Raw genomic sequence first — 25353 nt, 5'->3', positions numbered from 1 at the left:
CAAATGGTGTGACTTCTCATTAGATATAAAACACATCTTTTGGTTGTTATTTGCCTTTTGGTTGACAGTACAAAGAGAGAGAGGAGCAGAGAGAGGGCTTTATTTATTAGTCTTCTTTTTAGTATTTTTTCATATTTATGTAATTTTTCATCTCGTTGAATACAATACATTTGTGTATGTTTGTCAGTGCAAAGACGGAGAGATGAAAGAGGGGAATGAGAGCATTGCATTGCATTTCAAATAAAAGTCCAAAAAATAAGTCCAAGGTCCATTTTTGGTATTTTTGGTACTCACTATAAGGGGGCTGTTTTACTCCAGAAACATACATATATACTGTTTTTGTGTATATCTATATGTTGAGGAGCTGCTGTATCAAAATGAGTTGTTTTCCTCCAGAAATTAGGGTTAGGGTATATTTCTTTAATGATTCCAATCCATTCCTCTTTTGCTGTGGCTCAGCATTTAAATAACTCAGATTTGATGGTTTAGTCAGAGTTTCCCCTACCCAAAAAGTGTTCTACTTTTCTTTCACAAATGTGGGAATGATGGTCCAAAATTGTGTTAAAATGTACAAAACAGGACTGAGACAGAAATAGAAATGTTTGCTAAAGGCAAAGATATTAATTAGCTAACCCTTTGAATGCTGACAAAATGTCAAACCTTTTTGGTGATGGAAAAAAAACAGAAATATGTTCTGATGTATGATCTGATAACTTTTACATACAGCACAAAGCTCATGCATATTGTACTTAACCTGAATAGTGAGCAGCAGATATCAAGATTCAGATTTACTTTCACTGTGACATATGATATGGAGATAGTTGTGGGTGTGGTTTGGGGCCCTGGATAATAAAAGGAGAAGCATTAGCAGCAGCAGAAGGACACGGAACTCTATATTTTCACTTCAGCAGCAACAGCTACTCTGCACTCTGTAACCCAAACATGGACATGAAACAAAACAGCGGTGGTAAGTCATGATATGACTTGTAAACATTTTGTCTGCACCTCTCTGGTGCCTTTACTTGAATGAGTAAACTCTGAATATTAATTGGTAACACTTTATAATAACCATCACTAGTCAATAGTTATTTTACTGTTAACAAACAATGAAATGATAATTAATGATGTTCTGGGTACAATCCTGCCTGCTGGCTGGCTGGAGGCCCCTCTGTGTGGAGTCTGCATATTCTCCGTGTCTGTGTGGGTTTTTTCCGGTACTCCTGTTTCCTCCCCCAGTCCACGTGACTGGGGGAGGAAACGGTATCATAAGGAATGTATAAATTAATGATGAGCAAATTATTCCAACTTTATTTGGATATTTATTTTGGCTATTATAAAGTTGCAACTGATGATTAACAAAATCAACAATGCCAACAAAAGAAAATAAAATACAAAGAGAAGAACAATATAAGGACAACATAAGTAAACCACAAAGCACACAACAGGCAAAGAGTTGGGCGACCATAGAAATTTCAATCTGGTTACAAAGTGCAGGTGTGCTAGTTAAAGTTTAGAGTGCCAAAGTGCTGAGTGCGTATTGCAGACGCCCGGGTATATTGCACATGCCCTAACGCAGTAAAGTGCATAGTGCAATAACAGAGTGTCCAGGGTGCACCCTGCCTCTCGCCCAATGTCAAGTGCGGCAGTATGATAACGAATGAATAAATTAATGATGAGTGAATTATTCCAACTTTATTTGGATGGCTGTTATAAAGTTGCAACTGATGATTAAATTTTGTTACTTTGTGAAATGGATCATAAATACTGTGACACACACCAAATACTCTGGTGAGGGGAAAGATAAGGAGACAGAGGTGGGGCTAATCAGAGTGCGACAGACAATCAGACACAGGTGAAGTCATCAAAACAGAGGGAAAACACACAGGGGCAGGCAGAGACGTAACCATCATTTCAGAAGTGAGGGGGACAAATTGTTCAGAGGTCTACTGAGTGATTTATCATCCTCTCACATTTAATTGCACCTCTCCTTAGCGGCTAAAGAACCACATAACCACAAACAGCCACAATACAGCACCAGGGGACCGACTTTAGTTCTTTAAAATGATATACTATCAAAATCTAAAGTTTTAGCTGCCAAAATCTGATTGAGTTGACACAGAATAACCCTTGAGCATCTACAGGGTAAGTAGCCAGGTAATTAAATGCTAAATGACAACACTGAACACGAAAGTTCAGTAAAACACCATTCCTGTTAGCAAGTTATTAGCACACAAAATGGAATGGAAGTGACAAGGTAACAGGGTAATAAGCCACATAATTTAATTTAATGGCATGTGACACAACACTAAACATATCAACATCAAGATGTATTTTACATTTTAGTCAAATATGACAGCACAGATGTGCAAAATTAATCAAGATAAAGAAAAATGGTATGACCTATACCTGCTGCCTTTAAAAACACAAATAATGCAGTAGTATTGCTATTGCAATACAAACAAAAAACATTTTAGAGCATAAATAAGAGTAGTTCTGAAATAGCTGTGAAAATTAATCTTAGAGTTACTCTTATCCTATAGACATTTCCTTAGCCAGTTATAATTTCTTTTTTTTGGACAAGGTCCAAAACTTGGGGCCTATTGCACAAAACTAGGATAAGGGATTAAGCCAGGATATCTTGGTTATCCTGGCTCAACTTATCCGGGATAGTGGAAAGCGGGATATGTTATGACATAAGTTACCGTGGAGATTTATTCTGTGGAGTTAGCCTGCTCCAGACCAGGCTAAGTTCCAGGATCTATTTAATCTCATCCCTTATCTCAGTCAGCAGTCACCACATACGGAAACCAATAGTTATTCCACTGCCCACTGCACATTGTTATCACATTCAACCAGACCCACTGTCATTATTTAAACATTTGTGATCATTAATTGCAATCATTTTAGATAAATGATGATTTTAGATGATTTTGCAATCATTAGATAATTTACAGTTTCCCATAGACTATATATAAATACACATCCCATATAAATATAAATACACATCAAAGAGTAACATGAAGTTCCTTTATTGAATAAGGATAAATCAAAGCAAGTAACCCATCAGCTCCTTTCAAAACTGAAGTCACACAGAGACTCTACAAGATAGAAAGCACGGAATCAAAGCATATTATACAACACAAGAATAAATACACATTCAAAGGTCTGTATATGATACACCACGCATGTCTGCACACTGCAATAAATGCAGGACAAATCCATACACAACAAATGAACGGACAAATGAATGGATGCAGTAGCCTCCCTGCAAGCTTGTATACACACAGTATACAGCACAAACAACATAAGAGGCCAAATCAATTTAAATTGGAAAAAAAAAAAAAAAAAAAAAAAAAACACACAAATTCCTCTGCCAATGCAGGCCGTGTTCAACTGAAATTCACAGCATGCGTCTCTGCCACTGCAGGACATATTTAATTGAAATTTAAAGCATGCATGTTAACTAAAATAATTTAACACATATTGGTCCCTGACCAGTCGACCACTGTCGTCATCAGGGAAGATGGCAGGATTGTCCCAGTCCATGTGTGATGGGGGCCCTCTCCTTCCTCAAGCAGGCCACAGTGATGTCACATGCCCTCAAAGGGCTGACCCTTAAGTGGTGAAGACAGTGAAAGCGTGCCTTCAGGAGAGCCAAAGGTCATTTCGATCTTGGCCCTTGTCCTGGCATGGGCATGATTATAGGCCTGCTGTGCTTCCTGAGGGTCTGCGTATGGTGTGAGGAGAAAAGGCTGGCAGGCATACCCCCTGTCCCCCAGCAACACACCAGAGAATTCACCTGTCAATACAAAATCTCATCATCACAACCTCATAAATAGAGTGACATTCTTGACACAGCCATGATGTGTCTTGGTGTTGGTGGCTCCAACAGTGTGACAGTGCTGCCAGAAACTGCAAGGCAAACCAAAGTCAGATAGTCCAAATGGATTCAATATAAATGTGATTATGTCCCATGCAGAGATGGAAGAATGTACCTTGTATGAAGCAGGTGGCATCTTGGGAGGGACATATGTTTGTGTCTGTCCCCCCAGGGATCCCCTCCAACACACGCCTGCCTTTGTTTTGTGCCAAGGCTATGTCCTCTGCTGGGGTGAGGTCAGCTGATGGTGACCCACCACCCGTGCCTTGCTTGTGTTTTTTTTTTTTTTTTGGCTGCTAAAACAGTACAGACAATGTGTGAGCAGGCACCTTCTGGGTACAGTGTACACTTGTGCATTGTTAAGTATTAGTCAGGGCACTTACCATTCTGCAGGATGTTCTTGTATTTAATCTTGACTTGCTGCCATGTCCGTTTGGCCCAGTCATGTTTAATCTATACACACACACAATACAATACAACACACATACAACTACGTTTTCGGAGATGTTAATTAACTATTTGGATTGTAATTGTGATGGTTTCCACGGAGCAGTGAGTGTGTATTTGTGCACTACTTACGCATTCAGGCGGTCTGCAATACTTTGCCACGCTTTCTCTAGTTGTTTTATAACTGTGGCGGTGTTGCCTTTCTTTATGATTTGATCCTTTACCTCTTCGTAAGCCTCCATGAGGATTTCTGCCTCCAACGGGGAAAAGTAGGCCTATGCCGCTTTTGTTGCCATGGTGAATCGGTGAATCTGTGATCGATGGCGGGGTCTATTTGAGGAAGCCACGTGCGCGCACTGATCTAGGATTGGTTTCACCTGGCTTGATGAATCCGTGTCTGCTCATCCTGGCTTGGTCTTTGTGCAACCAATTAAGCCTGGACGCTCTTGTTTTGGATTCGTTGAACCCAGCTCAGTCATTTATCCTGGATGTGTGAATCCTACTTTTGTGAAACGGGCCCCTGATCACATTTTATGGTTGAAATTTGTTTATGGCACCAAATTTGACCAATTTGAGATTGAAAATGAGACATTGAAAATGTTACGTTTTTCATACCTATCAGGTCCTACTGATCCCAAATAGCTTTAGAAAATAGAAATTAAAAATGCATACCTAACAAAAGTTCAGGCCTCAGGAGGACATTATTCTATATTTTTATAATAGTCATTCTTTTATATTATAACTCCACCCAGTTATATCTATAAATTTACACTCTGATTTAGATCAATTCTATAGAATAATATAAATACCTATTGTCAATACTTATGTAATGTTAAACGTTCTTCTATACAGAAACCCTCAGAAATGACAAAGAGCTGAGGATAGTGATGGTGGGGAAGACTGGAATTGGGAAGAGTGCCTCTGGAAACACCATCCTGGGACGACAGTGCTTTGAATCAAAGTTCAGCGCAAGGTCAATGACTGTAGACTGCTCCAAGGGCAAAGCTGTGGTGGACGGGCAACAGGTTGCTGTTATCGACACCCCCGGTCTGTTTGACACCAGGTTCGGCATGGACAAAACAACTAAAGATATAAGTCAGTGCTTCTCTTTCGCTGCTCCTGGACCCCACGTGTTCCTGGTGGTCATCAGGCTGGGCAGATTCACTGATGAGGAAAAGCAGACGGTGCAAAAGATTCAAGAAATCTTCGGCCAGGCTGCAGACAGATACAGCATGGTTCTCTTTACTCATGGTGACCTTCTTAAAGACATGACTATTGAGGACTTCTTGGTTGAAAGCCCTGACCTGCAGGAACTCGTGGCCAGATGTAATGGCCAGTACCATGTCTTCAATAATGAGAAAAAAGATCGTTCTCAGGTCACTGAGCTGCTCCAGAAGATCAGAAATATAGCCCAGAGGAACGGAGGCAGCCACTACACCAACGAGATGTTCCAAGAGGCCGAGAGGATAATCGAAGCTGAGAAACAATGCATCCTGAAAGAGAAAGAAGAGCAGATACGCAGAGAAAGAGAGGAATTGGAGAGGAAAATACAGGAGAAATATGAAGAGCAGATGAGGAAAATGAATGAACAACTCCAGGCTGAGAGGGAGAGGGAGAGAAAACTGTTAGAGGAGGAGATGAAGAAGGCAAAGGAGGAGATGAATGAAGAGAGAAGGAGGGAAAGGGAAGAGAGAGCAGCAGAGAGACAGAGAGAAATAGAGGAGAGAGAAAGGGATATGGCAAACAGGATGAATGAATTAAAAGCAAATCATGAAAGAGAGCTGAGAGATGAACAACAAAGATTGTCTGAAAAGTTTAATGATATGGCTAGACATCAAGCTGAAACAAGGAGACGACCTCGTTGCGTAATCTTATAACTGGTTGGGTGTTGATCAAATTCATGTCAACCTTTTAGGAACTTCAAAACATCTATTTAAATCATGGAGCTTAAAATTATAGCTGAGTGGATGTTCTACTTAGTGTTCATTAAGATTTTAGTAATAAGACTGTTCAATAATTATTGTGATTTTATATATATAACATATCACACATTTTATGCTTGAAAACAAGTTGGTGCAGATTGTCGTGAACATAAAAATAAAAAGTTTTGTTTGTCTTCAAGAGTGAAGGATGCAAGGGGACGTAAGAGGACGGATGGGGAGTTTTACTAATGTTACCCAACTTTTACAGGGTGAAGTTCTGTGTCTGTACATTTGCTTTTTAACAACTTTAATAAATGTCATATTCTGGCAAGTATAGATGAGTGAGAGCCTGTGTTACTTACCAGGTCCAGTTGGCTTGGAGGCCTTTGTTGCATGTCATCCTCCCTCTCTTTGTCCCATAATTTTCTGCCAGCTACCGTCTGTATGCTACTGAATAAAAGCAACTTATTCACAAAAGATAAAATTGAACATACTTGTGATCTCATTTTCCCCCTTGTAGCATATCTTTTATTTGAGAAAAAGACTTTTGTTCACAAACATTTTGCTGAACAACCCAGCAAATGATAACACCAAACTGAGTCGTAAAATACACACATAGATACAAACAGATAAATTTACTTATTTATCGATTTATTTCAGCTATTTATCTTAATGGCAAATGGTTAATATACGCTACCAAACTTCTGGTAAACAGCAGCACAGATCAAATGAAATTGATACAAATACATTTAAAGGATTTAAAATGGGAGTAATTTTACTTTTCTCCATGGTTACCAAATATAATGACAGCTCCTTTTTTCCGCTGCGGAGAGGGAAGCGTGTCCCAAAGCTCGCCGCAAGTGGACAAGGTCCAAAACCTGATCACATTTTATAACTGAAACTTGTTTATTTATTATTAATAATGTTTGTAGGTTGATATGGCAACAAATTTGACCAATTTGAGATTTAAAATGAGATGTTGAAAATGTTACATTTTTCATACTTATCAGGTCCTACTGATCCCAAATAGCTTGGAGAAATTAAAAATGCATACCTAACAAAAGTTCAGGCCTCAGGAGGACGTTATTCTATATTATTATAATAGTCATTCTTTTATATTATAACTCCACCCACTTATATCTATAAATTTACACTCTGATTTAGATCAATTCTATAGAATAATATAAATGCCTATTGTCAATACTTACGTAATGTTAATTGTTCTTCTATACAGAAACCCTCAGAAATGACAAAGAGCTGAGGATAGTGATGGTGGGGAAGACTGGAATTGGGAAGAGTGCCACTGGAAACACAATCCTGGGACGACAGTGCTTTGAATCAAAGTTCAGCGCAAGGTCAATGACTGTAGACTGCTCCAAGGGCAAAGCTGTGGTGGACGGGCAACAGGTTGCTGTTATTGACACCCCCGGTCTGTTTGACACCAGGTTCGGCATGGACAAAACAACTAAAGATGTAGGCCAGTGCATCTCTTTCGCTGCTCCTGGACCCCACGTGTTCCTGGTGGTCATCAGGCTGGGCAGATTCACTGAAGAGGAAAAGCAGACGGTGCAAAAGATTCAAGAAATCTTCGGCCAGGCTGCAGACAGATACAGCATGGTTCTCTTTACTCATGGTGACCTTCTTAAAGACACAACTATTGAGGCCTTCTTGGTTGAAAGCCCTGACCTGCAGGAACTCGTGGCCAGATGTAATGGCCAGTACCATGTCTTCAATAATGAGAAAAAAGATCGTTCTCAGGTCACTGAGCTGCTCCAGAAGATCAGAAATATAGCCCAGAGGAACGGAGGCAGCCACTACACCAACGTGATGTTCCAAGAGGCCGAGAGGATAATCGAAGAGGAGAAACAACGCATCCTGAAAGAGAAAGAAGAGCAGATACGCAGAGAAAGAGAGGAATTGGAGAGGAAAATACAGGAGAAATATGAACAGCAGATGAGGAAAATGAATGAACAATTCCAGGCTGAGAGGGAGAGGGAGAGAAAACTGTTAGAGGAGGAGATGAAGAAGGCAAAGGAGGAGATGGATGAGGAGAGAAGGAGGGAAAGGGAAGAGAGAGCAGCAGAGAGACAGAAAGAAATAGAGGAGAATGAAGAGAATATGACAAACAGGATAAAAGAATTAAAAGCAAACCATGCCGAAGAACTGAGAGACCAACTACAAAAACTGTCTGAAGAGTATAATAATATGGCTAGAGATGAAGCTGAAAAGAGATGTCCAACTTGTGTAATCTCATAAGTGGTTGGGTGTTGATCAAATTCATGTCAACCTTTTAGGAACTTCTAATCATCTGTTTAAATCATGGAGCTTAAATTATAGGCTAGCTGAGTGGATGTTCTACTTAGTGTTCATTAAGATTTTAGTATTAAGTTTGTTCAATAATTATGGTGATTTTATATATATAACATATCACACATTTTATGCTTGAAAACAAGTTGGTGCAGATTGTCGTGAACATAAAAATAAAAAGTTTTGTTTGTCTTCAAGAGTGAAGGATGCAAGGGGACGTAAGAGGACGGATGGGGAGTTTTACTAATGTTACCCAACTTTTACAGGACGAAGTTCTGTGTCTGTACATTTGCTTTTTAACAACTTTAATAAATGTCATATTCTGGCAAGTTTAAATGAGTGAAAGCCTGTGTTACTTACCAGGTCCAGTTGGCTTGAAGACCTTTGTTGCATGTCATCCTCCCTCTCTTTGTCCCATCATTTTCTGCCAGCTACCATCTGTATGGTACTGAATAACTTATTCACAAAAAATAAAATTAAAATAAAATTGAACATACTTGTGATCTCATTTCTTCCCCTTTTAGCATATTTTTTTTTATTTATTTACCAAAGTGAGTAGTAAAATACACACATTTTTTAGGCTATTTATTTTAATGGCAAATGTATAATAAATGCTACCAAACAGCGGCACGAATCAAATAAAACTGATACAAAGACATATAAAGGACACAAATTTGGGAGTAACTTTACTTTTCTCTATGGTTACCAAACATAATGACAGCTCCTTTTTTCTGCTGCAGAGAGGGAAGTGTGTCCCAAAGCTCACCGCTGCACTGACAGCCTACACCTTGATGTAGGGTGCTTCATTCAGCTATTAAGGTGACTAATAACAGACTGACGCTCTGGGTCTGGTTTTGAAAAGGCCGATGCAGCAGTGGGTCCCAACCGGGTGGGCGTGACCCCCTTAAGCCTTGTTCACATTACACAATTTTCACTGCAATTTTGGCATCGCAGAGGATCTTGAGAGCCACCTTGGGTCGGAGGTGAGTTGGCAGATAGTCTGCCACGACGAGTCCTCATGTGTAAACAAGCCTACGAGCAAGTCGCCCCCTCGTCTGTGACTGGGACTGGATATCTGGCATGCTAGAAAACTGGAGAAGTGTGACACAACTGACATAGAGCATCAGCCAATGAGAGGCAGGATATGTCCCACATCAGCACGCAGGAGGATGGAAGAAATGTGAGGAGGACAAGCCGCAGGGTTGCCACTTGCCAGGTCCGCTTATTAGCTGCGACTTTGGGCTTGTTTCTAAAGTGGAGTTGCTTATTTGGGCTTGCTGTCTAAACGTCACCTTTCTCTATATATATATCCGCCTAATAAGTTATTTAAACGCATGATAGTCGCTTCTTTTGGGCTTGTTTCCATAGCCCTGGTTGCTTGTTTGTCTCCCAAGATCTGGCAACACTGACAAGCCGGCAAGCAACAACAACAACGATGGCGGCGTCCACAGGATCATGGGGAACGCGGTGTGTTTGGACCCAGGCCCTGGAGGCAGATCTGATTCAACACTGGGAGGAATATCCATGCCTTTACGATGTGTCGTCTCCAAGTTTGGTGAAATCACCGCGTTATCTGGGGCTCTGTCGGCGAGGGCTCAGTGGAGAAATCCTGTGGTGTGCACGCACAGGTTGTAATACAATTGGTGAGACTCCTGCTGACAGAAACACACATCGCCAACGAGGTATGAACACTCAAAAGATTACGATAGTTTCCGCAATGCAAAATCAGGGTGAAAATCTTGTAATGTGAACTAGACTTTAGAGGGGTGCCAAAGAGCCACGGGGGGGTCACGAAGCCCTCTTGATTTTAAGGGGTGTAATTTTATAATAATAATAATAATAAATTTAACTTATAAAGCACTTTTCATTTATAAAAAAAAAATCTCAAAGTGCTACAGCACACAGTAAAAAGGTAGATCAATTAAAACATTATGAAAACAAATTCAAAAAGTCCTAGGCCAAGTCAACAGATGACACATTTTAATGTATCATCTGTCGAAATTTAATTCATAGGTATATATGTGTCAGAAACAAACACATTTAAGGGTTATGTTAAAAAGTTATTTATTTATTTAAAAAATAAATAAATAAATTAGTGTAGAAAATTTTTAAAATATGTATCTTGAGGATACAGGCGTGTGTAACAATGGTAAAAATATGGATCCCTCATGAAAAAGGTTGGGAACCACTGCTATACAGTACACAGAATACATTTTGGCACGATGTTGTGGAGCTCAAAGTGTTAACTGAACCAGCATTAGCATATGCACAACAGATAATTACTGTATATATAAAAAAGAAACATATTTTGAGAAACCAAGGTGTATCAGTACAAAATTCAATTATAGATTTCGGTTTCAGTGTGCGACCCCAAGATTATCACTGGCCCCATCCGGCCCCCCAATGGAAAATTCTGGGCGCGCCACTGGCCTGACAAAGTTGAGCCAAATGTGTCCAGGTAAGTGTGAGCTCAGCTGTCCGTGAACACCTCCGCAGAGGATGGTGACCTATGTTCTGGCGCCGCCCTCTGGCCAGACTGTATTTGACCACCGCACCGTCTGTGCAGTCTGTGTTTACTCGCGACGCAGACCAGACGCTACGCGCGTGTCCGCTCAGAAGGCACACGCCCGCGCGCATGAAACATGTTTGATCCCTCTCTCTGTCTCTACACCGCAGTTCCATTTTGGCAGCGCTTCATCAGGACAGATGCCGGTGTTTGTGCTCTGAGAGGAATAACGACATGTCATCGGTGGTGTTATGAATGCAGAGAGACACTTCACACGTCCGGCACATCTACTCTGAACGGTATGTATGTGATTTCATTGGCTGGTCTGGCTTTAGGAGGGTTGCTGCAGGATGCTTATTGACGGGCGTGTATCTGTGTTGTGACCGGTCGCGAGAGTTTCATTTATTGATCCATATATAAAAATAAGGCTGTTTCACACCATCGTGCAAACACACCTTCATGCAAAAGGTGATGTGTTCAAGAGCTCAACGACTCAGGTCATGTCCGTGACGTAACGTTACAGTTGAGCAGGAGGGATGCACATTCAGTGTAAGCTAGGGTGTTGCCTTTCTCTCTCATCTCACTCCAGAAATGAGACATCATCCTCATTTAGCTCTTAATGACAGAGGCCCTTTACTTTAGCCTGAGTGAATCCAAAATGTTTTTATTTTTATCACATCTTTCAGAGGAACCTACTTGTTTGTTTCCTCTCTGTGGCAGCTGCAGTCGGTGCAGACACTCTGTGCTGTACATCATCCTGCCTGTCTGATTTCTGGGACACTGCAAGAGAATTACTAAATGTTAAAGTCTTAGTGTCTTGGAGGAATTCCCCCCAAGGATGCATTTTTAGAAACCTCAGTGTGTGTAGGATTAAGGGGGATATATTGGCAGAAATGGGGCCAGGTGCCTCCTGGGAGCCTACTGCTAGAGGTTTTCTGGGCTGACCCAGAACACGCTGGAGGGATTATATATCTCATCTGGCCTGGGAACGCCTTGGATTCCCCCTGGAGGAGCTGGGAAGCGCTGCTGGGGAGAGGGATGTCTGGAGTTACTCGCTCAGCCTGCTGCCCCAACGACCCGGATAAGTGGATAAATATGGATGGATGGATGGATGGATGGATGGAGGGATGATTGGATACCAGCAAAAATGGAATCTAATAGGGAAAGTGTGCTATTTTTAGACAAGGCAAGGCAGCTTTATTGGTATAGCACATTTCATACACCAGGACAAACCAAACACTGGCTCTAGATAAGGCCAGTTTCCTTGTCAGCCACTGTAGATAACAACCCCTCTGCAAGAAGAGCATCGGAAAAACCACAGATTATTTTAACATGAAACTGCTTTTTCATTGTTGAAGTGGTTTGTAGTTTGTAGAGGAAGAGACCTCTGCAGAAAATTAAGATTCCACTAAAAACCTTCTCAACAATTAACACTGAAGGAATCGTAGCCAGGAGAGGTTTCAGCTGGTTGCAATCTGCAATCCTCACCACTAGATGGCACTAAATCCCCCTAAATGTTACACACTGGACCTTTAACAGCTAAAGTGACAATTTTAGATCTTTAAAAAAAAATTAAATTTAAAAAAACTGAACTCTCAGATCAGGGGTTCTCAAAGTTTTGAGAGATGAGTGAGCACCATTTTAGAGAGCCAGCATTTGAGGGCCAGACAGGAAAAGTGCACACACACACTATGACATTTTTATTTTATGACATTTACTAACACTTAACAAAAACTGTCACTGTAACACTTTTAAATACATTTCAAAGTAATGAAATAGCAAGACTGTACAACAGCACAAGCAATGTGCTGCTGGGGTACGTACAGCAAAACCACTGGTAAAAACCACACGCAGAATTGCAGTACACCGTGAAACTAGAACAGGTGGTAATATTAACTTCAGACAGCCTTGTGTGGTTGCCTTTCATAGCATATTGTGTCCTCCTCAGTATTTATTATAATTACTGCCCAGGCCTTCACCAAAAAACACATATCTTACATACATTACATCATTACCGTGTCATGATTTCCGTTTTTTCCAAATGTATTTTTATCTCTTTGAGCACCACATGCCGAGTGCAGTCTAGTTCAGTTATATTCAAGAGCTAATAGACATCTCTACAGCGATATCCCCAACACTCAGCAACTCACACCTGGTTATTCTAGATTGATAAATAGCACCACAGGTAAGAGGAAAAAGGTATTTTTGGTTTAAGGGTGAACTGTCCCTTTAAGGCCTCAGTATGCTTCAGATGATGTGCGATCGGACCACATCTAAAGGCGAAGCTTATTTCTGTTCCAAAGGGACACACTCAAAGGCAGGATAAAAAATCTGCTGTCTTAGCATCCTCCCGGCTGCATCCCTCCGCCACTATGATCTGTCTCCAGGGAGAAGGCTGCACACTTTAAAGAGTCTCTCCTCGAAGGTATGGCATTGCTGTTGTGTGAGGAATGAAAAAACAAACAATTCCAAGGTCAGAAAGAGGGATACAGACACTGTAAGATGATTGACAGGTACTTTGTTTGAAGCTTTACAGCTTTACTACAATGTAAGCAACAAAGTGACTGTGAGACTATTATGGTAATTTTCAGTAGCTCGTTTATTTTGTGAACACCTGTGCAGATATCCTATTTTCTAAATGTTGGGTTATTTTAGTTTTTTCTTATGTAGGCCACCCTTTTTACCAAGGGAGCTATCACTGAGAGCAAAACAGTAATGCTCTCTTTTTCAGGAACACTCTATTTACATTCACACACAAGCCGCCCAGGACGACCACAGTCTGATCTGTTGGCTAATCGGCAGCTCCCCTAGAGCAGTTGGGGGTTAAGGGATTTGCTAAAAGGAACAAGAACCTACAAAATGACCATTTGTTTATTAGGTAGTCATGCCATGGTACCTAGAATTCACAAGGAAAACGTTGGTTTTCTTGCATGCCTAAAGGAGAACATGTTGATTTATTGATTGATTGGGGACCATGTTAAACAACAGGAAAATTATATATCAAAACATTCGTATACAAACTCACACAACTCTTGCAGTAAAATCCAAGTCTCATTTATCCAGCCGTATTCTCCGCTAAAAAAATCTTCGTATTGGTGTCTGGCTTTTAAGAGAGCGTAGTAAGATTTATGCATGTGTTTGTGAAGTGTCAACACATTCTCACTCCGACCTCGTCACATATCGACGTTAGGTCATGGACCTTCCATATCCAGATGCGATGTGAAAGGTACCCTAGGCGCGTTGGTTACTGATGTTCTAGGACGCCGAGTCAAGTTCTGCCTGTTACAGGTATTGCCTTCTTTTAATACACTCTTCCGTTTTCACAGGAAATTCACCGTTCCATACTGTGTCTACGTCAGTAATGCAAATTGCGTTTTACAACACACAAGGTTGGGTTTAGGCAACAAAAGCAAGTGGTTAGGTTTAGGAAAAAAGAACAGAGTTTGGCTTTGTAACCTTACAGTATGTGAATACCGCTCTCCCAGGTAAAAGTTGGTGATGTTGGACAAATCCATCACAACTCCCGCCCACCGTACTTGGACTTTCGCTGCCTTAACTTCCGTTCTTGTCCTGCCACGTATCCCCCTGATGCCGCAGAGAGCCTTTAAACAGTAACGGTGACTGGATGAATTGGACACTGGTTTATTGTTGTTGCCCAGAACATGGAATCTGAAAAGTTCTCCCCGTTTGCCCCTCAGAGCCTTTAGTGCCACGTGTTTTTTTATTAAAATACTCTACACTGAGCATATGACTGGATAAATGAGACTTGGATTATACTGTACTAGTTGTGTTAGAGTTTGTGAACAGATGTCTTGATATAGTTTTGCTGTTGTAAATGTGGTCCCCTGTCAATCAATCAAAACATCAATATGTTCATCGTTTTCCATGGAGGCGTGCAAGAAAAACAAAGCTTTCTTCACAAATTCAACATAACACAGAGTGACTAACTGATATACGAATGGTCATTTGTGGGTGAATTATTCCTTTAAGGGCACTTTAGGTAATGAGGGAGGGGCAGGTGCTGTTCTTTCACTTTCCTCACCCAGATTCATCCTGTGAGTTCGGAGAAAGAGCTGCCAACCTTCCGCTCACAATCCTGCTTCTGTAAGAAAACTGAAATTCTGTTCACAAGCTATGCAGTTCATTTCCATGTCAGCATATTTTCCTTCATGGATTTAACAGATCAATACAGTATTGATGTCCAGCGGAGCCCTGTGATATCGATACCTCCTGTGCTATCTCTTATAAAGCCCAGGACAGAGAGAAGACCCCAGACTTCAAGACTCTGTATTTTCTTTAATAAATAATGCAACATCAAGCTGACACTGTCAGACCTAACAAGTGTGGCACTGTCTCTCTCTGTGCTCCTCTCTTTCATTGTCTGTCCTCGAACTCAGGAGGTCAGTGATGACATCACTCGGGTATTGTCTGACACTTCCCATTTCCTAACCACATTACCATGGCAACAGGAAGAAAAGGTAAGTTCAACACTGCCCATGTGCGCCTGTGTGTTTGAGTGCTACAGTTGACTTGCAGTAGTTTGGCCTTCATACAGTTATGTCTGTAAACCTACAAGATGTACTTTGGACATTGTATTCAGGAATCCACAGGAAACAAGCATGTCAGTGATGAGTCACAGAGAAAAGGAGGGCAGCTGTTGAATTCATCCTTTAAAATATTTTCACTGTTTTTTTTTAATCTCTTATTGATAATAAGTCTAATAACTTACAGATTCCTTTATTCCACTGAACTCCATGGCCTATTTTTTATTTTATTTTTGTTTATTACTCATTTATTTATGTGTCTACATGTTGCTGTATGTTATAGTATGTGTGCAAGGCAAGCTGTTCAAACAAATGCCCTCTGGTTGGATTAATAAAGTTGCCTGAATCTGAATGCAGAAAAACACAGTACATCATCTCAGTATTCTGCATTGATTGTTCCCATCCTTTTTGCTTCGTAGTTTAGACACTGAAATTATATGACACACACTTCATTGTGTTTCACATTGTCATTACTGAGGAATTTGTGTGGATTGCTGAGCAAAAATAATCCTTTGTAAAATCAGACTGCAGCACCACAAAACAGCCAGATGTCACAGGTTAAGTACTTTGTCCTCAAAGCATTGCATCTGTGTGTGTGATGATGTAACACACCCTCAAGCCTCCACTGCTGGGCAACAGTTTACTGCACAGCTCCCAGCAATATTACTATGTGACATTTTCTCAGTTAACTCAATATATTTTGAAATTTAACATGTCAACAGTGAGTGGGGGAGACAATTTAGGCCTCAGGCCCTATAACAAACCAGGGATTGTGCTTTCAGTGTCTGACTGCTGTGCCTGCACCACAAGTTAGACATGCCAGCCACTCTCATGTCTGTGCTGTTTTTGGGCAAGAATTTCCTGACTTACAGGAACTTATTAAATATTTATAAAATCACATTGCTGCTTTTGCTTTTCTGCAACATCTAACAGTAACAGAGCAGCTACCATCATCAGAATATACATAACTTTATGTTGGTCATTGGTGAGGGATAGGATGGTTATATCTCTGTTCTGTTTTATGAGAAATATTTCTAGAAATATTATATTTATTATTTTAATTTTAGTTTTTATTTATTTATGTGGAATGGGGTCCACATAAGTAAATACATAAATCTGCAGTTGATATGATGTCGTAGCCATTGTTTTCATTACATCTCTATAATTGTGCTGTGGTTGCTAGATAATTTAAGACCTGTGTTTTCTCTCTGTCACCAGGCTCCACCTCAAAGGCTGGCGGTGTACGTTTCCCTGACGACGACGAGCCCCCTGGCTCTCCAACACGGAAAGATGAGTCAAACCTCTGTTCTCTCATCGCTATCCAGGAGAAGGATGGCAGCTACTTGGTCAAGGTGTGTCTGTGTGCCATATGGATGTAGCTATAATCAGTGTTCTTATAATAAGACTGTATATAGTGACAATGTGACAACATCAGGTGATCATAGTGATAAATCTAGAAAGAATATCACCTGAATCTGCAGCTCCTCTCAGTTTACAGAGCTTTACAATGAGTTTCAGTTCACTGTATAGCAGCCTGGTTGCAGCTTCACTGTTCTGGTTCACTCTCAGAAAACACCCTATAAACTCTCTCCTTTACTCTTTGCCTCTACTGTTGTTCCTCTGTCCAGGCTGGTTTCCTCAAGAGCCACCAGTGTTACGAGATTGTCTTCACCGTCCCAGATGTCCCCACACTGGGAAAAGAGCTCTCCTGCCTTCCTTCCTCCTCTCCATCTCGGAGGTTCCCCAACCTCCGGGTCCATCGTATTAACTCCACACTGGAGGGTAAATCCAGGAGTACACATCTACAGTGTCTGTGAATGTCAGCTGATTTTATGTATATTTTTGTAATACAAAAATGGCAAAGTGAGAACATTTACTAACAGTGTGCATAGTTTATCCACTAGAAAGCACTGACAACTGCAACATGTCCTGCTCAGTATGTATTTTGGTCACAATTCTTTAAAGGTCCGGGGTGTAGGATTTAGAGCATCTATTGGCAGAAATGGTTTATAATATTCCTAAGTGCATTTTCATTTGTTTATAATCGATTGAAAATCAGAATCATTGCATTTCTGTTACCTTAGAATGAGCTGTTTATATCTACATACGGAGTGGGTCCACTTCCACAGTGTCTGCCATGTTGTTTTACAGTAGCCCAGAATGGAAAAACCAAACACTGACTCCAGACAGAGCCATTCATGTTTTTGTTGCAGCCACTATATTTCTGCAAAAGGCTTAGTATACCTGAGAAGTCTCAGTTCTGCAAACATATACTTGCTAGAGCTCTGATGGGGCCCAAAATCAGGCCCAACCCTACATGAAGCTGCACAGTTTCTGACCAAGCCTGACCCGAGCCTGACCCGCGGCAGCAGTTTTGGGCCTGAGCCTGATAAAAACTAAAATTTCTACATTAAAAGACTTGTAATTTTTTTTAATATTAAACCATTTATTACAAGCTAAGGGCTGATGTGTTGCCTTGCACCATTTATCGTCTTGTGCATGACAGGTTTGCCAGAGTAGACTGTGCCCCTTGGTGCATCCAGTGCACACGGCGAGCCATGGCAATGTAGCATGCAGTTGATGATTCAGTTCGATTCAGTTTTATTTATAAAGTCCAATATCACACTTGATTAAAGCCTGGCGGCTGTAATTTCTCATTACAGCTTAGTCCGGCCCAAATCTGGCAGGTCGGGTCAGGCCCAGTTGGGCTCGGACAGAGAGTCAGAGCTTTAAGACTTGATTAGCATCAGCATTTTGTCACTGTGAGTATGTTAGCATGCTAACATTAGCATTCAGCTCAAAGCACTGCTTTGTCTACAGCCTCACAGAGCTGCTAGCATGTCCGTAGAATCTTAATCTCTCTGTCTATGTTCCAGTTTTCAGATACCCTGTGTGGTCCAGGCGCATTGGGTTTGATAATCTTACGGGACAAATATGTTCCATACAGCTCAGGAGACACTGCTTTGATGCAGAGCTGAGTCAGCAATATCCTGCACAAAAACGTGCATCTGAAGCAAAAGTAGAAAATGCAGCTCTGCTCTGTCAGCACTTTGTCTGTCTGACGACGCACAGTTCCTCTCTCGTCCTATCTTTTCTTCTTTATCTGTCTCGTAGTATCACTTCCCTCACTTCCTTCCTTTTATGTCAATCCAGTTGTGCTCTCCTGATTGCCTTGATAAGGCTCTTTCCAAACCACTGAATTAAAGGGGCTACACAAAAATATAAGTAAAAAACAAACTAGTGTTAGTAAATGTATGTGTTGATGAACCCTCTCCCCCTCTTACAGGAGGTGTAAAGGTAACATGTGAGTACAGGACTCACCAGGAGGGGGTGCTGCAGGAGGAGCTCACTCTGGTAACCAGAGGGAAAAAAGGCAGCACTCTGAAGGTCAGATTCCAGGCCAAAGTCATTGGTATGTGCTAGCACACACACACACACACACACACACACACACACACAGTGAAATGTATTTCCAAGAATATGTTACTGATGTAAGTGACCATGGTCTAAGCACCATAACTGATTAACCAGTGTCCTCACATAGAAAATAACGGACAAAGACTGTGTTAACGCAGCTCTGACTGAGCCTGACACCTGAACTAGTGTAATACCATTTTTTTCTTCTTAATGTGTCTCATCTTGTCCTCATCCCTTTCTCTTCCTCTGCACAGATCCACATCACGGGACTCCCATGCTGCTGGACGGGGTGAGGTGCCTGGGTTCTCAGAGAGACGCCCGCACGAGGCACAGCAGCAGCCGTGAGAGGATATGACGCAAACATACACGCGTGATGTGCATGTTTCTACAACAGTGATATTCAGTCAGAGCTCTGGGTGACAATCAAATGTATAGATAGTCATGTGCCTCTGTTTTTTGAAGATACAGTAAAGCAACACTCAACACAAGCCAGCTTACACATCACGCACACACACATACTCACCAAGCCACGTCCTGTTAAAACAAAAGTCAAAATCAGCACCACACATTTAGTAATAGGCTGTAAAGTAACTGCAAATAAATACATTATCATTTTACAGCAGTGCAACCGAGAAAAACTCAGATATTGACTCGTAATGTCCCACGTCCCTTAACTGTGTGCACCACATATAAGAACTCTCATCAGCACAAAGTACATTTAACTGTTTGTGGTCCTTATCAAGAAAAATCGTAGACTTGCACAAGATAATGGTATAATGATCAGTGATATTCAGTCTTTTCACAAAACTTTAATGGTGGTTTCATGAGTGTTGCTGATCAAAGCCAGGCATTTCTCTGTTTTCTTCAGTGGCTTCAAAAGCAGAGCCAGGTGGACTGGAGACACTCACATTTCTGAGGTCTTCTCTTAAGTTGATTACCTTCAGGCAGTTCATCTTGAAATTCAAAATCAATCAAATCACAACATTAGAATCGAGTCGATTTCCGGTTTGCAGGTCTGGTCTGTTGTATGAGCTCAAACCAGTTAGATTTTTTGCAGGGTGTACCCTGCCTCTCGCCCAATGTCAGCTGGGATAGGCTCCAGCACCTCCGCGACCCTCAAGAGGATGAAGCAGTTAGAATATGGATGGATGGACGTTCTGGCAAATTACAAAGAAGCCTTCATCAGCAACCTGTGCTGGCGGCTTCACAGTGCTAGATCCACTTGTTGCATTAGTAATAAGCATTATGACAACATGATTGATACAGCATTATGTTTGTTTTAAATAAACTAACCACTGGAATAGCGGCGCATGTTGTGTTTGTTTACTAGAAAATTAATATGATGAGAGGAGACATGGCGGTGTTAGTCTCTCAAGAAATCTAAAACTGCACCAGTGGCAACATTTTGGATTTGAAGCTGATTAAAGCACTGTCCTAACTAGCTTTGAGTGATGCAGTGTGCCATTTTGAGCTGAACTTTTGTCAGACACCCTGTTTCTTTTTATTCCTGTCGCTCACTTTGAAAGCACTGGAATAGACAAGGAATGGCTGATCTTTAAGAAGCTGAAATGAGGAGTTGTCTATACAAAAAACATCAAAAACATAACTAAGGGACCAGCTGACAGATGGGGGATCGCCATGGAGCTGAAAGTTTCTGGTAAATGACCATCGCTGATAACAAGCTAGGCTACTTGCTGTTGGCTACTTGTATGTCATTTCCAGTAAATATCACAATATCAAAATCATGTTTTCTAAAAAGTATAAACATAGGAGGATAGCAAGTACTCACCCATCTTTAAGGGTGGTTATGTCTCCAGTCTGATCTCAAAGCATACAGCTATGTGCTACGTAGCTATGTGGTGTGTTTACATGACATAACAGAGGTGCATAATAAGGGATTCACTGTGGACAGGGAGCTCCAATGTTGCATGATGTGACGTGATAGTTGGGCGCTTGTTTGCTGTTAGGACACAGTGTCATTACATTCCACTTGGGAGCGGTGGCTGAGTCAACACCTCATGGTAACTTTCAATGCGCTATCCAGGATTTGAGTCAATATTGAACCAGTTTGAAAATTTCTACACAGCCCAGCCCTACCCAATATACAAGTAATTCAAATCTATGAGACGTAGTTTACAGGGTTTGTGCACGACAATGCGTTTGCTACTGTTTCCCACGGCTGCCACCAAATATTTTAACAGAGTACACCTTATTATTACACCAATACAATTCTCATTGTACTATTTTGATAAATCACGCAAGAAAATTGATTCCACCTTTTTTCATTGGCACTGTTTGCAATAAGAGCCACGTGTGACCACTCAGCAGCTTTCTTAATCAATCCACCTGTCTGCCATCACACTGCACTATCAGGTGACATGATGGTGTGTTATTGTTGTATTTCTAAATAGCCATAAATGAAAAGAGAGATCATGAGGATTTCCCATATAACTACATAACCCGATGTTTGTATTTTAACTATAGCTTAAAAATTAATTAGTTAAAGCACAATACCGAATACATATTTTAATGTGTCATCTTGAAAAGCAGAAAGTGTTTAATATGAGTGTTTACTACTATACTTAGACCATGAAATATAAAATTTGTGGTGTAAAATCTGAACAGAGGAAAAAAAATCTCTTTTTCTCTGATTGGGCAAGAAATGCTAATATTAGCTATCATCATCATCATGTTTCTGCAAATCTTTAGCATGTTCTCATTCACAGGGCGCTAAATAAGACTGCTTTGCCACACCCCTTAGCTTCTGACATAGGCACCAAAGCACCCTTATGTGTCGTTATAAGACAATGTGGGCTCTCCAGTAACTCCAGTGTAAACCCATCTGTGGCAATACTTGATGCTAAGACCAGCTTATGGGGTATAAAGCACGAGAAAGTCAGTGTAAGGCAGAAAGGAAGGGAAATGGATGGGTCAAACTAAAAAGGACTTCATTCCCTTGTGAAAGCAGAAGTCAGCGTTGTTTTAACTTAATGTTACGTCACTTAAGTCCCAACAGTACATCCCGACTGTACAACCCGGCTGCGTGTCCCATGTAAAACCAAATTCAGTCATGTCACGCACTGAGGTCAGTCAGGTGACGCATTTATGCGATGTTACATTAAGTAAAAAAACATACTTATTTTCACCCAAAACATGACAAAAGACTGCAGAGTTTTTACCCTTTATTTGCATGCTACTGTTTGTCACTAAGTGTAACCAAATCCTGACCAAATAACTAAGACAGGCCATGTGAATTATAAACCAATAGAAATGTGTCAAATGTTTATTTATTTTTTAAACTATACCATATTTATTGCATTGTTAGAAAAAGGAAGCTGCAGCCAAGAGTGTTAAAGTTATTTATTATAGGAGTACACTGAGTTATTGGTGTATTGTCTGATGTGTGTAACACTAAGGTAACATGTGTATTCTTGGTGGATCATCTGCTCCATACTAACATTTAGCATACATGTTGAGAAATAGCATACAGCCCTTTAGCATACAGTAAATTAAGTGATTGTCTTCCAAGTTCACTCCAAAATCCAAATACATAGTTTTTGTCTCATCCATGGTGCTATTTATCAGTCTAGATTGTTTTGGTGTGAGTTGCAGAGTGTTGGAGATATTGGCTGTAGAGATGTCTGCCTTCTCTCCAATATAATGGAACTACACAGTGAAAATGCGCCTTGTAAATAATAACATCAATAATAGTAAACAGATACCTCTTTGATTATAAACAAACATGTTTATATATGAGATTAAGGGTTATATTAGGTTAAAAATAAACCAATAAACAAAACCTCAAAATAAAGCTTACAGGTGTAAGGTTAATGTTAGGCAAGAGAAAACTCTTGCATAAAAAGCACTGAGAACTTTCCCGATGCAGATCACCTTGTGGAAAGGTGTTCTTTAATATTCCCTCCACGCGATATTCAGAATGCACAAAATCACCCTCAACCAGAACAGTAAAAGACAGCAAAGGAGAGACCAGAGTTTCTGGCTGACAATATCTTCTAACAGAAGGTCTGCATTAGACTGAGGAAGGATCAGAATGCCTGGGTGTGCATTTCCCCATCTCTCTTAAGCTTTAAGGCAGGCCGTCATCACACCCTGATTGGCCCAGCGGGGAAATGCACCAAGCTGCTCTCAATTCATATTGAGGAGTCATTCCCCACAGCCTGCGCAACAGGTGATCTGAATGACCCTTTAATTAACTCAGGGGAAATGTGACATTCTGCTAAAATTAATCAGGAAATGACAGTAAGTACCACAGAATGAGGAACTGCTACAATTGGTGCAATCTGAATCGTCTACTTTTCACTTTTAGTAGGTCCTGCAGCTGCCCTTAAAGAGTACGTACTGTTGTGCGCAGTATGCACACAATTGGGACATATTACTCTGTCATAACATTACGCCCTGAACTTTGACCCTCTTGCTTTTATAGCCATTGTCTTGGAGATAAAACACCACTTACTGAGTTTGTCAGAGATGGATATCAACCCGAAACTGCATACATTGTCGATTGTAACATATCATTTGCAGCAGCGAAATTACATCTGCGTTCTCTCTTGTTGTTATTTTTTGCATTTATGTCCTATTGTTTGTAATATTTATGATTATTTTGTTCACTTAAAAAATATTTCTATTATTACTATTTGACCGGTCATCAGTTAGTTGAATGCACTGTTATCTGTCATTGCAACTTCTGACAGGTGTCGGTCAGCTGTCAGTCAGCTGTCAATGAGCTGTCAAGCTGTCATCTGTTTGCGGCTCAGCCAATGTGATGTATCGTCCGCTGCACAGAGGATTGTGGGTCAGAATAGCCAAAGAAACATGCTGGCTTGGATACTACAAAGTTTTAGGACATGCTGGTATTTTTGGCATACTGCATTTGACTTAGTATGTATTGGGACATACTAAATCTTTTCTTGGCATACTATATACTTTTGTGGCATCGATATTGGAGTACACAGAATGTCATTTTCCAGAAACCATGACCCAGTGGCTCAAGATAATCCACAGACTTTGTTGTGAGCAGTTTCATGTAGGAACTACTTTCTTTCTACCAAACTCAGCCCTGCTAACCATATCACTATGTACAAGGAAGTGTGCATTCAATAATGGAGGAGAGGCTTGTGTTTGTAACAGCACTACATGTAAACATTAATGGCGTCCTCCTCAGCTGAGGAGTAATGTTGGCTTGCTTAGTGGTGCTAGGTGAGCTAGCAGCAGATGCACACTTCTGTGTCGCAGTTTTTTATTGACAGTAATTGAATTTTAAACAAAGTACTGATCAGAAAAAATCACAAATACATATTTTCCTCAACTTGTTCAACCCTAGTGGCAATATAGCAAAGCTTAGATGAGGCTAGGCTTCGTAATAACACTTTGTCATACCAGTGGCCTATTACTCAACATGAATGTTTACTGGATGTGTTGGAATGGAGCTCTACTGCCTCTGATCTCTCAAAGATACATTAAGGACCAAACATGACAATTCTTCATTCATTTACAGTTTGTTTAAACATTGTTGATTGTGAAAATGCAACCTGAAGTGTGTTTATATGTGTTGCTCTGTTGTCTGACTGTGACCTGCCAGCATACAGAACATGTCCTCTTGCACCATTTGTCTGTTTACCTGATGTTAATAAAGTATCCTCTCACATGTAAACTGTACATAAACTTTTCTGTTTAACTGAATTTAGATTACATAGGTGCCTCTTATGTCTCCTTATCCTTCTCACGAACCCAGGTGACGTCATATTTTTTAAACTAAATGTATATTTAGTCAGTACTGTTGGTAAAATGGTTTCACGTAATATTACTCAACAGCTTATGAAGATAAATATGATGTGTTAAATTCCTTACAGCTGTCATATCGCTTCCAGAAATCATGACCCGGTAACTCAAGATAATCCACAGACCTTATTGTGAGCAGTTTCACATAGGAACTATTTTCTCTCTACTGAACTACACCTGCTAACTGTATCACTAGAAGGAGGCTTGTATCTACTCATGGACAAGAGGCTTGTGATCATGCCAGCGTGAGATGTAAACATTAATGGAGTCCTCCTTAGCTAGCTCAGTGGTGCTCGGTGAGCCAGCAGTAGGTGCATGCTTCATTCTGCTGGCCAGACTGGTTCAAGATGATAGAAAGGCAACAGTAACTCAAATAACCACTGGTTCCAACCAAGGTCTGCAGAAGACCATCTCTGAACCAACAATACGTCCAACCTCGAAGCAGATGGGCTACAGCAGCAGAAGACCACACCAGGTGCCAATCCTGTCAGCTAACAACAGGAAAATGAGGCTACAGTTCACACGGGCTCA

The 25353-nt window shown here is 40.7% G+C and overlaps 2 protein-coding genes across 2 annotated transcripts; both read left to right on the top strand.

Moving 5' to 3' along the window:
- The first annotated feature begins 845 nt into the window (after positions 1-845).
- LOC117254659 (GTPase IMAP family member 8-like) lies at positions 846-9048 on the top strand. Its single transcript, XM_078166333.1, has 3 exons — positions 846-967; positions 5180-5817; positions 7501-9048. Exons 1-3 carry the CDS (start codon positions 943-945, stop codon positions 8503-8505), a joined length of 1668 nt encoding a protein of 555 aa, XP_078022459.1. The 5' UTR covers positions 846-942; the 3' UTR covers positions 8506-9048.
- Positions 9049-9967: 919 nt separating this feature from the next.
- adisspa (adipose secreted signaling protein a) lies at positions 9968-24688 on the top strand. The gene is made up of 7 exons (XM_033624938.2): positions 9968-10238; positions 11233-11361; positions 15460-15540; positions 16825-16958; positions 17235-17388; positions 18893-19018; positions 19278-24688. The coding sequence occupies exons 3-7, from the start codon at positions 15522-15524 to the stop codon at positions 19376-19378; spliced, it is 534 nt and encodes a 177-aa protein (XP_033480829.1). The 5' UTR covers positions 9968-10238; positions 11233-11361; positions 15460-15521; the 3' UTR covers positions 19379-24688.
- The last annotated feature ends 665 nt before the right edge of the window (positions 24689-25353 follow it).

The sequence above is a fragment of the Epinephelus lanceolatus genome, chromosome 3, assembly GCF_041903045.1.
Source record: "Epinephelus lanceolatus isolate andai-2023 chromosome 3, ASM4190304v1, whole genome shotgun sequence".
Lineage (NCBI taxonomy): Eukaryota > Metazoa > Chordata > Actinopteri > Perciformes > Serranidae > Epinephelus > Epinephelus lanceolatus.
Note: the sequence above shows the minus strand (reverse complement) of the source record. Positions and strands in the feature narration are given on the sequence as shown.